Source organism: Mirounga leonina, unplaced genomic scaffold (genome assembly GCF_011800145.1).
Source record: "Mirounga leonina isolate KUSES-001 unplaced genomic scaffold, KU_Mleo_1.0 Mir_115, whole genome shotgun sequence".
NCBI classification, from domain to species: domain Eukaryota; kingdom Metazoa; phylum Chordata; class Mammalia; order Carnivora; family Phocidae; genus Mirounga; species Mirounga leonina.
The window spans coordinates 43,764,093-43,776,389 of NW_023270268.1; the positions used below are offsets into that span (position 1 = coordinate 43,764,093).

General features: G+C 39.7%; 1 protein-coding gene across 2 annotated transcripts in view; it reads right to left on the minus strand.

Moving 5' to 3' along the window:
• Window positions 1–1,231: 1,231 nt before the first annotated feature.
• The window catches only part of TM4SF18 (transmembrane 4 L six family member 18), a 23,916-nt gene continuing 12,850 nt past the window's right edge, over window positions 1,232–12,297 (minus strand). For both annotated transcript variants that reach the window (XM_034996747.1, XM_034996755.1), the window contains 2 exons: window positions 8,949–9,129; window positions 1,232–2,148 (listed from right to left, as the gene is read on the minus strand). In XM_034996747.1, coding sequence (XP_034852638.1) covers window positions 2,134–2,148; window positions 8,949–9,129 — 196 coding nt within the window. In that variant the 3' untranslated portion in view covers window positions 1,232–2,133. The remainder of the gene's footprint in view (window positions 2,149–8,948; window positions 9,130–12,297) is intronic.

Here is a 12,297-nt window from a genome sequence, read left to right on the forward strand (position 1 = left end):
GCCATATTGAATCTAAACAAGGTTGAGACAGTCTGACTATGTCAGACAAACTGGTGGGGTTGACCTGCCAGAAGTCTGTTTACCGGAGGGTAAAGGGTAAAGGAGTCATTGGGAGAACTAAGAAAGGTGGATGATAAATATGACAAGTTTATGGGCTGGGTGGAGTAATCAGATACTCTCTGTATGTTGGTGTCCTTTCTCATCCTTTAATTATTTTCCTGACAGCAATGATTAGGTTGCTTTTTTCTTGGCTTCCTTGAGTTCAAATTCTCAAACAAGAATGACCACTAATTTCATTTGGATGGTGTTTCACTCTTGGCTAAGTCAGAGCTAGTAGGGTGACAATAGGCTGCCCATGGCTTGGGTGCCCATCCCAGTTCTTTTGGCTGGGTCCAGGCATGGAAGTCATCTGATATACAACATGGCTTGCTTTCAAGACACTCACATCAGCAAAGGCTGCAGTCAGGGCAGCTTCCTTTAAAGGAGGATGTGGGCAGAGCAGGTGCCAAGGAGAGAAGCATTTTTCCCTCTTCCCCCAGGCTGCTGCCCGGCTTTGGTACAGAGCAGGTATTGACAGAACATTGTTGACAATGTTCATGGAGGAGAGCAACAGGGAAGGGGCAGAAGTGTTATGGCCCAGTGGGGCCTATGATGGAGACAGGTGTTCAGCAGAGCAGCCATGAAGGGCAGATGGGCCTGGCATGAATATCCAACACTGAGTGTCTGCTATACCTCTTTGTGCTATGTCCTAAGGAGAATGGGAAAATATATAACATAGCTGCTGTTCTCAAGGAGGTCATAGTAAGTATAGGGTATAGATAGAAAGTTTCTAAATGTTTCACTAAAATTTTTTTGTCTATAAATACAGGTAGTGGTAACTCCCTATGACATAGGTATCAACCAGTCAATGGTCACTTTTTTTTAACCCATTGAGCATGTCCTCGACTGCTCATTTATTTCAAGGCTACCTCTTGTAGCCCACCACACTCATCCTCAGGAGTGAGACAATAAGGTTAAAGGCTCAGTTAGATTATATAAATTTGTATAACTTTTTTTGCCTTTTCTTTTCTTTTTTCCAAAGATTTTATTTATTTATTTGACAGAGAGAGAGACAGCAAGAGGGAATACAAGCACGGGGAGTGGGAGAGGGAGAAGCAGCCTTCCCGCCAAGCAGGGAGCCCAATGTGGAGCTCCATGCAGGGCTCCATGCGGGGCTTGATCCCAGGACCCAGGGATCATGACCTGAGCCAAAGGCAGACGCTTAACGACTGAGCCACCCAGGTGCCCCCTTTTTTTTGTCTTTTCTATCTCAATACTTTCTTTATTGAAGGGTTGAAGCATTATTTTATGATGTTTACAGATACTCAAGGTGGGAAAACATGTGGAAAAAGTATATATCTTTAAAGGTTGGCTAAAAGCAAACATTTTTAATAGTAGAAATATGAGTTTTAAAATATGTGTTAATTATAAAACATGATAAAGAAAACTTGGGAAATAGAGAAAAGTAGGAAGGGTCACCTATCATCCAGACAAATGACAGTTGACATTTTTCTGTAAATCCTTCTAGATTGAGTTTTTCTCCTAAATTTTGATTATTTGGTGTTTATCTTAGATGGTTATGTTTATACTGTAAACATAAATTAGTAATCTGCTTTTTAAATTAACAGTATTCATAATCTTAAAATATAATTTGTAATGACTGTGTATCATAATTTGTAATGACTATATAATATTACAACTAATGTACTACTCTTGATTTAATCCTTCCCCTAAAGTTAAACTTTGGGGTATTTCTAATTTTCTAGAATATTAAATAATATTGCATTATTTGTATTTGCATAAAGTTTTATCTTCTATTCTTATTTATTTCCATAGAATAGATTATTGGAAATGGATTTGTTTGACCAAAGAATATGGATATTCCTGAAGATCCTGGCACATATTGCTTAGAAAAAAATTCCAAATTGAAGGGTGACATAGTTGGCACTTTCAGTGAGGACTATCAATTTTATAAGCAGGCTCAAAAAACACCAAACGGAGAAATCACCATCATTTAAATACTGCCTTAAGGTCTATAGTAGATATGAGACAGATGGATGGCATCTTGATAGTGGAAAATATTTTTGTTGTCATTCAAATGATTCCAGGCTATAAAAAAAGAAAAAGAAAATGAATAAAGTAGTAAATTTGGCTTGATTAATGATCCATGATCCAGGTAGCAACTTAAATTTATAGTTCATATTCAAAACATGATGAATTAGGAAAATATCTACTTGAAAATACTAGGAAGGGTATACGTTATTTTTTGTTAAATAAGACACAAGATAACTCGTTCATGATTTCTCTTCACTCTGGACTTGCTGGGTAGTTTTAGCAATTTCCATCATAATGAAATTAACATCAGTATTTTAGCAAATGAAGCAGAAGCAGTTTTGAAGGGATAAAAACATCTTTCTCGGAGGGGGGTGGAGCAAGATGGTGGAGGAGTAGGAGACCTGGATTTCGTCTGGTCCCACGAATTCAGCTGGATAGGGATCAAACGATTCTGAACACCTACAAACTCAACAGGAGACTGAAGAAAAGAATAGCAACAACTCTCTGAACAGAAAAGCGACCACTTTCTGGAAAAGTCATATTCTATCCCTTCATAGTAGTTAACCTTATTTTTGGCATATATATATAGGGCATATATATATAGGGCATATATATATATATATGTTGTTCTCTCTTTAAAATTTTGAGATAGTTTCTCCTAACAGATCAAAATATACCCTAAATCTCTAGTGTATGGCTTTGTTGTAGTCTCCTGCCTGATCACATCCTCTCCTTTTTTTTTTTAAATCCTCTTCTTTCTTTTTTCAAACAACTTCTTATCAATTCCTTTTATAAAATTTTTTATAATTTTCATCTTTACAGTCATATTCCATCCCTTCATCATATCAACCCTTATTTTTGTACATATATAAGTTTTTCTTTCTTTAAAATTTTGGGAGGCACTTTCTTCTAACGGACCAAAATACACCCAAAATCTAGTGTGTGGCACTGATCTATGCACCAGCCTGATCATATTTGATCATATTCTGTTTTTTTGTTTTGTTTTGTTCTGTTTTTGTTTGTTTTTATCTTTTTCTTTCTCTTTTTCTTTTTTTCCTTTTCTTTTTTCTTTCTTTCCCTTTCTTTTTCCCTAGCTTCAGGTCTTTTCTGATTTGTTTAGAGTATATTTTCTGGGGATGTTGTTACCCTGTTAGCATTTTGTTCTCTCATTCACCTATTCTCCTCTGGACAAAATGACAAGAGGGAAAAAATCACCTCAACAAAAAGAACAAGAGGTAGCACCGACTGCCAGGGACCTACTCAATACGGACATTAGTATGATGTCAGATCTAGAGTTCAGAATCATCACTTTAAAGATACTAGCTGGGCTTGAAAAAAGCATGGAAGTTATTAGATAAACCCTCTCTGGAGAAATAAAAGAACTAAAATCTAACCAAGTCGAAATCAAAAAGGCTATTAATGAGGTGCAATAAAAAATGGGGGTGCTAACTGCTAGGATAAATGAGGCAGAAGAGAGAATCAGTGATATAGAAGACCAAATGATGGAAAATAACGAAGCTGAGAAAAAGAGAGATAAACAACTACTAGATCACGAGGGCAGAATTTGAGAGATAAGCGATACCATAAGACAAAACAACATTAGAATAATTGGGATCCCAGAAGAAGAAGAAAGAGAGAGGGGCAGAAGGTATATTGGAGCAAATTATAGCAGAGAACTTCCCTAATTTGGGGAAGGAAACAGGCATCAAAATCCAGGAGGCACAGAGAACCCCTCTCAAAATCAATAAAAATAGGTCAACACCCCAACATCTAATAGTAAAACTTACAAGTCTCAGAGACAAAGAGAATATCCTGAAAGCAGCTCAGGAGAAGAGATATGTAACCTACAAGGGTAGAAACATTAGATTGGCAACAGACCTATCCACAGAGACCTGGCAGGCCAGAAAGGACTGGCAGGATATATTCAGAGCACTAAACGAGAAAAATATGCAGCCAAGAATACTATATCCAGCTAGGCTGTCATTGAAAATAGTAGGAGAGATAAAAACCTTCCAGGACAAACAAAAACTAAAGGAATTTGCAAACACGAAACCAGCCCTACAAGAAATTTTGAAAGGGGTCCTCTAAGCAAAGAGAGAGCCTAAAAGCAACATAGATCAGAAAGGAACACAGACAATATTCAGGAACAGTCACCTTACAGGCAATACAATGGCACTAAATTCATATCTTTCAATAGTTACCCTGAATGTGAATGGGCTAAATGCCCCAATCAAAAGACACAGGCTATCAGACTGGATTAAAAAACAAGACCCATTGATATGCTGTCTGCAAGAGACTCATTTTAGACCCAAAGACATTCCCATATTGAAAGTGAGGGGGTGGAAAACCATTTACCATGCTAATGGACACCAAAAGAAAGCTGGGGTGGCAATCCTTATATCACACAAATTAGATTTTAAGCCAAAGACTGTAATAAGAGATGAAGAAGGACACTATATCCTACTTAAAGGGTCTATCCAACAAGAAGATCTAACAATTGTAAATATCTATGCCCCTAACATGGGAGCAGCCAATTATGTAAGGCAATTAATAACAAAAGCAAAGAAACATATTGACAACAATACAATAATAGTGGGGGACTTTAACACCCCCCTCACTGAAATGGACAGATCATCTAAGCAAACAATCAACAAGGAAATAAAAACTTTAAATGACACACTGAACCAAATGGACTTCACAGACATATTCAGAACATTCCATCCCAAAGCAACAGAATACACATTCTTCTCTAGTGCCCATGGAACATTCTCCAGAAGAGATCACATCCTAGGTCACAAATCAGGTCTCAACCAGTACCAAAAGATTGGGATCATTCCCTGCCTATTTTCAGACCACAATGCTTTGAAACTAGAACTCAATCACAAGAGGAAAGTCAGAAAGAACTCAAATACATGGAGGCTAAAGAGCATCCCACTAAAGAATGAATGGGTCAACCAGGAAATTAAAGAAGAATTTTAAAAAATCATGGAAACCAATGAAAATGAAAACACAACTGTTCAAAATCTTTAGGATGCAGCAAAGGCAGTCCTAAAAGGAAAGTATATAGCAATACAAGCCTTTCTCAAGAAACAAGAAAGGTCTCAAATACACAACCTAACCCTACACCTAAAGGAGCTAGAGAAAAAACAGCAAAGAAAGCCTAAACCCAGCAGGAGAAGAGAAATAATAAAGATCAGAGCAGAAATCAATGAAATAGAAACCAAAAGAACAGTAGAACAGATCAACAAAACTAGGAGCTGGTTCTTTGAAAGAATTAACAAAGACTTAGCAAAAAGAAAAGAGAAATGACCCAAATCAACAAAATCATGAGTGAAAGAGGAGAGATCACAACCAACACCAAAGAAATACAAACAATTATAAGAACATACTATGAGCAAATATATGCCAGCAAATTAGATAACCTGGAAGAAATAGATGCATTCCTAGAGATGTATAAACTACCAAAACTGAACCAGGAAGAAATAGGAAACCTGAACAGACCTATAACCACTAAGGAAATTGAAGCAGTCATCAAAAATCTCCCAAGAAACAAAAGCCCAGGACCAGATGGCTTCCCAGGGGAATTCTACCAAACATTTTAAGAGGAATTAATACCTATTCTTCTGAAACTGTTCCAAAAAATAGAAATGGAAGGAAAACTTCCAAACTCGTTTTATGAGGCCACCATTACCTTGATCCCCAAACCAGACAAAGACCCCATCAAAAAGGAGAATTACAGACCAATATCCCTGATGAACATGGATGCAAAAATTCTCACCAAAATACTAGCCAATAGGATCCAACAGTACATTAAAAGGATTATTCACCACGACCAAGTGGGATTTATCCCTGGGCTGCAAGGTTGGTTCAACATCCACAAATCAATCAACGTGATACAATACATTAACAAAAGAAAGAACAAGAATCATAGGATCCTCTCAATAGATGCAGAAAAAGCATTTGACAAAGTACAGCATCCTTTCTTGATCAAAACTTTTCAGAGTATAGGGATAGAGGGCACATACCTCAATATCATAAAAGCCATCTATGAACAACCTACAGCGAATATCATTCTCAATGGGGAAAAACTGAGAGCTTTCCCCTTAAGGTCAGGAACATGGCAGGGATGTCCACTACCACCACTGCTATTCAACATAGTATCAGAAGTCCTAGCCACAGCAATCAGACAACAAAAAGAAATAAAAGGCATCCAAATCGGCAAAGAAGAAGTCAAACTCTCACTCTTTGCAGATGATATGATACTTTATGTGGAAAACTCAAAAGACTCCACCCCAAAACTGCTAGAACTCATACAGGAATTCAGTAAAGTGGCAGGATATAAAATCAATGCACAGAAATCAGTGGCATTCCTATACACCAACAACAAGACAGAAGAAAGAGAAATTAAGGAGTCAATCGCATTTACAATTGCACCCAAAACCATAAGATACCTAGGAAGAGATCTAACGAAAGAGGCAAAGAATCTGTACTCAGAAAACTATAAAATACTCATGAAAGAAATTGAGGAAGACACAAAGAAATGGAAAAACGTTCCATGCTCATGGATTGGAAGAACAAATATTGTGAAGATGTCAATGCTACCTAGAGCAATCTACACATTCAGTGCAATCCCCATCAAAATACCATCCACTTTTTTCAAAGAAATGGAACAAATAATCCTAAAATTTGTATGGAACCAGAAAAGACTCTGAATAGTCAGAAGAATGTTGAAAAAGAAAAGCAAAGCTGGTGGCATCACAATTCCGGACTTCCAGCTCTATTACAAAGCTGTCATCATCAAGACAGTATGGTACTGGCACAAAAACAGACACACAGATCAATGGAACAGAAGAGAGAGCCCAGAAATGGACCCTCAACTCTATGGTCAACTAATCTTTGACAAAGCAGGAAAGAATGTCCAATGGAAAAAAGACAGTCTCTTCAACAAATGGTGTTGGGAAAATTGGACAGCCATATGCAGAAGAATGAAACTGGACCATTTCCTTACACCACACACAAAAATAGACTCCAAATGGTTGAAAGACCTAAATGTGAGACAGGAGTCCATCAAAATCCTAAAGGAGAACACAGGCAGCAACCTCTTCGACCTCAGCCACAGCAACTTCTTCCTAGAAACATCGCCAAAGGCAAGGGAAGCAAGGGCAAAAATGAACTATTGGGACTTCATCAAGATGAAAAGCTTTTGCACAGCAAAAGAAACAGTCAACAAAACCAAAAGACAACCGACAGAATGGGAGAAGATATTTGCAAATGACATATCAGATAAAGGGCTAGTATCCAAAATCTATAAAGAACTTATCAAACTCAACACCCAAAGAACAAATAATCCAATCAAGAAATGGGCAGAAGACATGAACAGAGAGTTTTCCAAAGAAGACATCCAAATGGCCAACAGACACATGAAAAAGTGCTCAACATCGCTCGGCATCAGGGAAATCCAAATCAAAACCTCAATGAGATACCACTTCACACCAGTCACAATGGCTAAAATTAACAAGTCAGGAAACGACAGATGTTGGCGGGGATGCAAAGAAAGGGGAACCCTCCTACACTGTCGGTGGGAATGCAAGCTGGTGCAACCACTCTGGAAAACAGTATGGAGGTTCCTCAAAAAGTTGAAAATAGAGCTACCCTATGATCCAGCAATTGCACTACTGGGTATTTACCCCAAAGATACAAATGTAGGGATCTGAAGGGGTACGTGCACCCTGATGTTCATAGCAGCAATGTCCACAATAGCCAAACTGTGGAAAGAGCCCAGATGTCCATCGACAGATGAATGGATAAAGAAGATGTGGTTCATATATACAATGGAATATTATGCAGCCAGCAAAAGGAATGAGATCATGCCATTTGCAACGACACTGGTGGAACTTCAGGGTGTTATGCTGAGCGAAATAAGTCAATCAGAGAAAGACATGTATATGACCTCACTGATATGAGGAATTCTTCATCTCAGGAAACAAACTGAGGGTTGCTGGAGTGGGGGGTGGGGTGGGAGGGATGGGGTGGCTGGGTGATAGACATTGGGGAGGGTATGTGCTATGGTGAATGCTGTGAATTGTGTAAGACTGTTGAATCACAAATCTGTACCTCTGAAACAAATAATGTAATATATGTTAAGAAAAAAAAAAAAGAAGATAGCAGGAGGGGAAGAATGAAGGGGGGAATTTGAGGGGTAGATAAACCATGAGAGACTATGGACTCTGAGAAACAAACTGAGGGTTCTAGAGGGGAGGGGGGTGGGAGGATGGGTTAGCCTGGTGGTGGGTATTGAGGAGGGCACATTCTGCATGGAGCACTGGGTGTTGTGCACAAACAATGAATCATGGAACACTTCATCTAAAACTAATGATGTAATGTATGGGGATTAACATAACAATAAAAATTTTAAAAACCATCTTTCTCTTCTTTAAAACCAATTACTAATGATTCAGTATAAAGAATGATTATTAGGTTCATGTAGCAGCATTCAGAAGAGAAATTATTTCAATGGGATAATGTTGTGAGCCTTCAATTATCTTATGAACAGGGAAATTCTCAATAAATAGTAAGACCTCTTTGTGCTCTGAGTTATTTCTACACAAAGCTGTGGCTCATTCAAAACACTTGTGCCGTTTTCACCATTCAGGACTGAGTGCAGATTTTATAACTATTCCATTGATTTAATCCACATAGGCAAGCCAACAGACACATTGGAATATCGGGGGAAAAACTGAGCTATTTGTTGAGGGCAGTAGGGATGGAAAGAAAACCTTTCAACCAGAGTCATTGAATCTTGGGTAATGGGGGGTAAAATGGAGGAGGTAGACGTGCCACTAGTGATCTATTACCTGGATGACGACTGAAGAGGTTCCACACAGTATCTTGGATAAATGAGTGACTACTCTGATGAGGCAAACAACCACTTGAAGCCCACTGAGAGCTATGAGAATAGAAAATAAAATGATGTTCCACTCCACTACGTGTGCAGGTTCCAGGCACTCGGTCCATATGCTGGAGTCTGTAAGGAAACTGAGAGAGAGGAGGGATATAGTCAACAAGACTCGTGGCCAAGCCAACATACTTGGTCCAAGTAAGAAGGCTCCAGATGTTTGTATGTTTGGGAAATTAATATATATTACTGAAATACATAATATTATTAAATGTGAATGAAAGCACTTAAAAAATCATTCAAATACATATATGGAGTATATAGCATGCATAAAGCATTGGGCTATGCTTATTTTAAACAGGGAGCCTGTCTCAGAGACAATTTTAATTCAGTTAGAAGGCAAGACACATTCTGAAGGGTTCACTAGTAATAAAAGGCAGCACGTGTCAATACCAAGAAAGGTAAAGATTGCTCATTCCCTAAAAGTCCAGAAGTTAGCCTGGGCTGTCCGGGACAAGGCTGAGCTTGTGTTAGATATAAAAGATCACAGATGTGCCAAATAACAAAGGGAAATGCTGCTAGAAATTCCTAGACTCGGGGCACCTGGGTGGCTCAGTGGGTTAGGTGTCTGCCTTCGGCTCAGGTCATGATCCCAGGATCCTGGGATCAAGTCCCGTGTTGGGCTTTCCGCTCAGCGGGGAGCCTTCTTCTCAACCTCTCCCTTGGCTGCTCCCCGTTTGTGCTCTCTCTCAAATAAATAAATAAATAAAATTAAAAAAAAAATAAATCCCTTATAAGCCCTATTTTGCTTAAAAAAAAAAAAGAAAGAAAAGAAAAAGAAACTCCTAGACTCTGTCCCCAGAGTCCTTTCAAACAGTGGTTCCAGGATTATCTGGAGGGCTTGTGAAAATGCAGCTTGCAGAGACCCCACCCCACCCCCACCCCCACCACCGAGTTTCTGATCCAGAAGGTTTGGATGAGGCTTGACGTTTTGCATTTCTAAGTTCCCAGTGTGGCGGCGGCTGCGGCTGGTTTGGAGTCCGCAGTGCGAGCACGTCTGCTTTAGAACACTGCTGCGCTCTGCTGCTGCTAAAATTTAAGTGATGAGGTGGGAATGCAAAAACTCGGAAGGTTCCATCAGTCTAGTTTAGCACTGGATTGCGAGAATTCAACCATGCCCCAAGATGATCTTGAAAGCACGCTGAATCTATCCGACTGACATTTGCTCACTTCCAGATCCAGCATGCCCCGCAGTGCTTCTCCGAAGGGTGACACTCTGTCCAATGGAATCAAAATGGAAAACTGGTCTCCTCAGAGAATTCTCCAAACAAAGATAATCAAACCTATTTGTAGGGCAGAGTTGTTCATAAATACCTTGTCAATAGCAATATGCTTTTTCCTGAGACGGCGGCTAAGGCAAAGAGCCTACTGGGCAAGTGGCCTGGAGCACTGATGTCTGTGGTGGGACCGGTGAATTCTGCAGTTCAGGGAACACCACCACCATGAATGACTTCCCTCCTCTCTTTGTTTTTCCTTCTCCCCTACCCTCCCCCCACTCTGCCCCGTTTCTCTCCTATTCCCTTCCTTTAGTTCTCTCTTTCCTCCCTTTCTTTAGTTCCTACTCTCTATGCTTCGGGACCCTCAGAAGCACCGAGAATTTCCTGATCTTTCTAAAGGCACTTAAGTCTCAAGCGGCAAAAGTACTCAGTAGGGAGCTCTTGGTTCTGTATGATCTTGGACAAGAGACTTCACATCTCTGACCTCTAGAGTCTTACTTGGACAATGGGATTAACATATGGAACTCTGGGGTTATTAGGAAAATTCGGTGAAAGGTGTGTAAAAATGCTGTGGAACCTGTAAAGCCTGATACAGATAAAATCTCCTGTTACTATTTCCCTAGACCCATTCCATACACCCTCATACTCTGAACTCAGTCTCAGCCATCAGGGAAGCTAATCCCTTCAAGATCCTCACTCTAGACTTCCCAGTACACGCTCTGCACAGATCACCCAACACCTGAAAGCAAGATGACCTCCATGGTGTTGATTTTTCTTCTGGACTGTGGTGCTTATTTATTCTTCCTGTAAACCACAGAGTAGTAAATGCACTAGTAGGGTCTGGAAGGAATGGAGATGCTATTTCTGATACTCCTTCCCTCCACAGCCTCCATATAAAGCTCTATCACAGCATTTACTTCCTTATATTGTAAGTCTGTCTTATCTGTATCTATATCTATTCCCTCACTAAGCTGTGTACTCTGAGAGCCCTACCTTGATTTCTACACCCCTGAATAGCCAGGCCTAAGACCTAAGGCAGTGCCTGGCACATTGCAAAGATCCACAAATGCTTGTTGAATGGAACTGATTCAGGATCCCCAGCAGTCGCCATGCCCGTGATTGAGCCTACTGACTACCCAGCAGATGGAGCCATAAAACATTGTGCCCGGTAATGATGTTAATCATAAAATCTGCCTCATTCTAAAAATTTATTAAATCTTAATCTGTGCTTTGTTTCCATTTAATTGTCAATTCTGTGAGGTGGAAATGATTTACAGAGACTCAGGGATATCTGTTTAAGGTCATCATACAGTTTTGTTTTGTTTTTAAAGATTTCATTTATTTATTTCACAGAAAGACACAGAGCGAGAGAGGGAACACAAGCAGGGGGAGTGGGAGAAGGAGAAGCAAGCTTCTTGCGGAGCAGGGAGTCTGATGCGGGGCTCGTTCCCAGGACCCTGGGACCGTGACCTGAGCTGAAGGCTCAGACGCTTAACGACTGAGCTACCCAGGTGCACCTAAGGTCATACAGTTTGTAAGTAGCAGATGGAAGACATGAACCCAGATGTGTAAGCATTGAAGGCTTGTGCTATGAGGGCAATGTTCACTCCAAAGCCTCCATCTTAGCAGAACATTCTGTCAGGTCCGTGTGAGCTCCTAGAGGGAAGTAAAACTGTGTAACTTATCTTTGATTCTCTAGCACCTAATTCAAGACCTGGGCACAGTAGATGCTCAAGAAATATTTGTTGAAAAACGTACAAATAAATAACTGATTTGTGGAACTTTAACATTAACATTTGTTCCACCCAGAATTTGCCAAGGTTTGGAAACTTCTCTAGGAGACCAGAGACTTGACTTAACTTCCCTTCATGGCTTCTAATGTTTTACCCCCAAATATTTGTCTGTAGCTGGAGTCAGGTGAATACAAATATCAAGGGCAACTTTCAATCTGTACCTCTGAAACAAATAATACAATATGTGTTAAAAGAAGAAGAAGAAGAAGAAGAAGAAGAAGAAGAAGAAGAAGAAGAA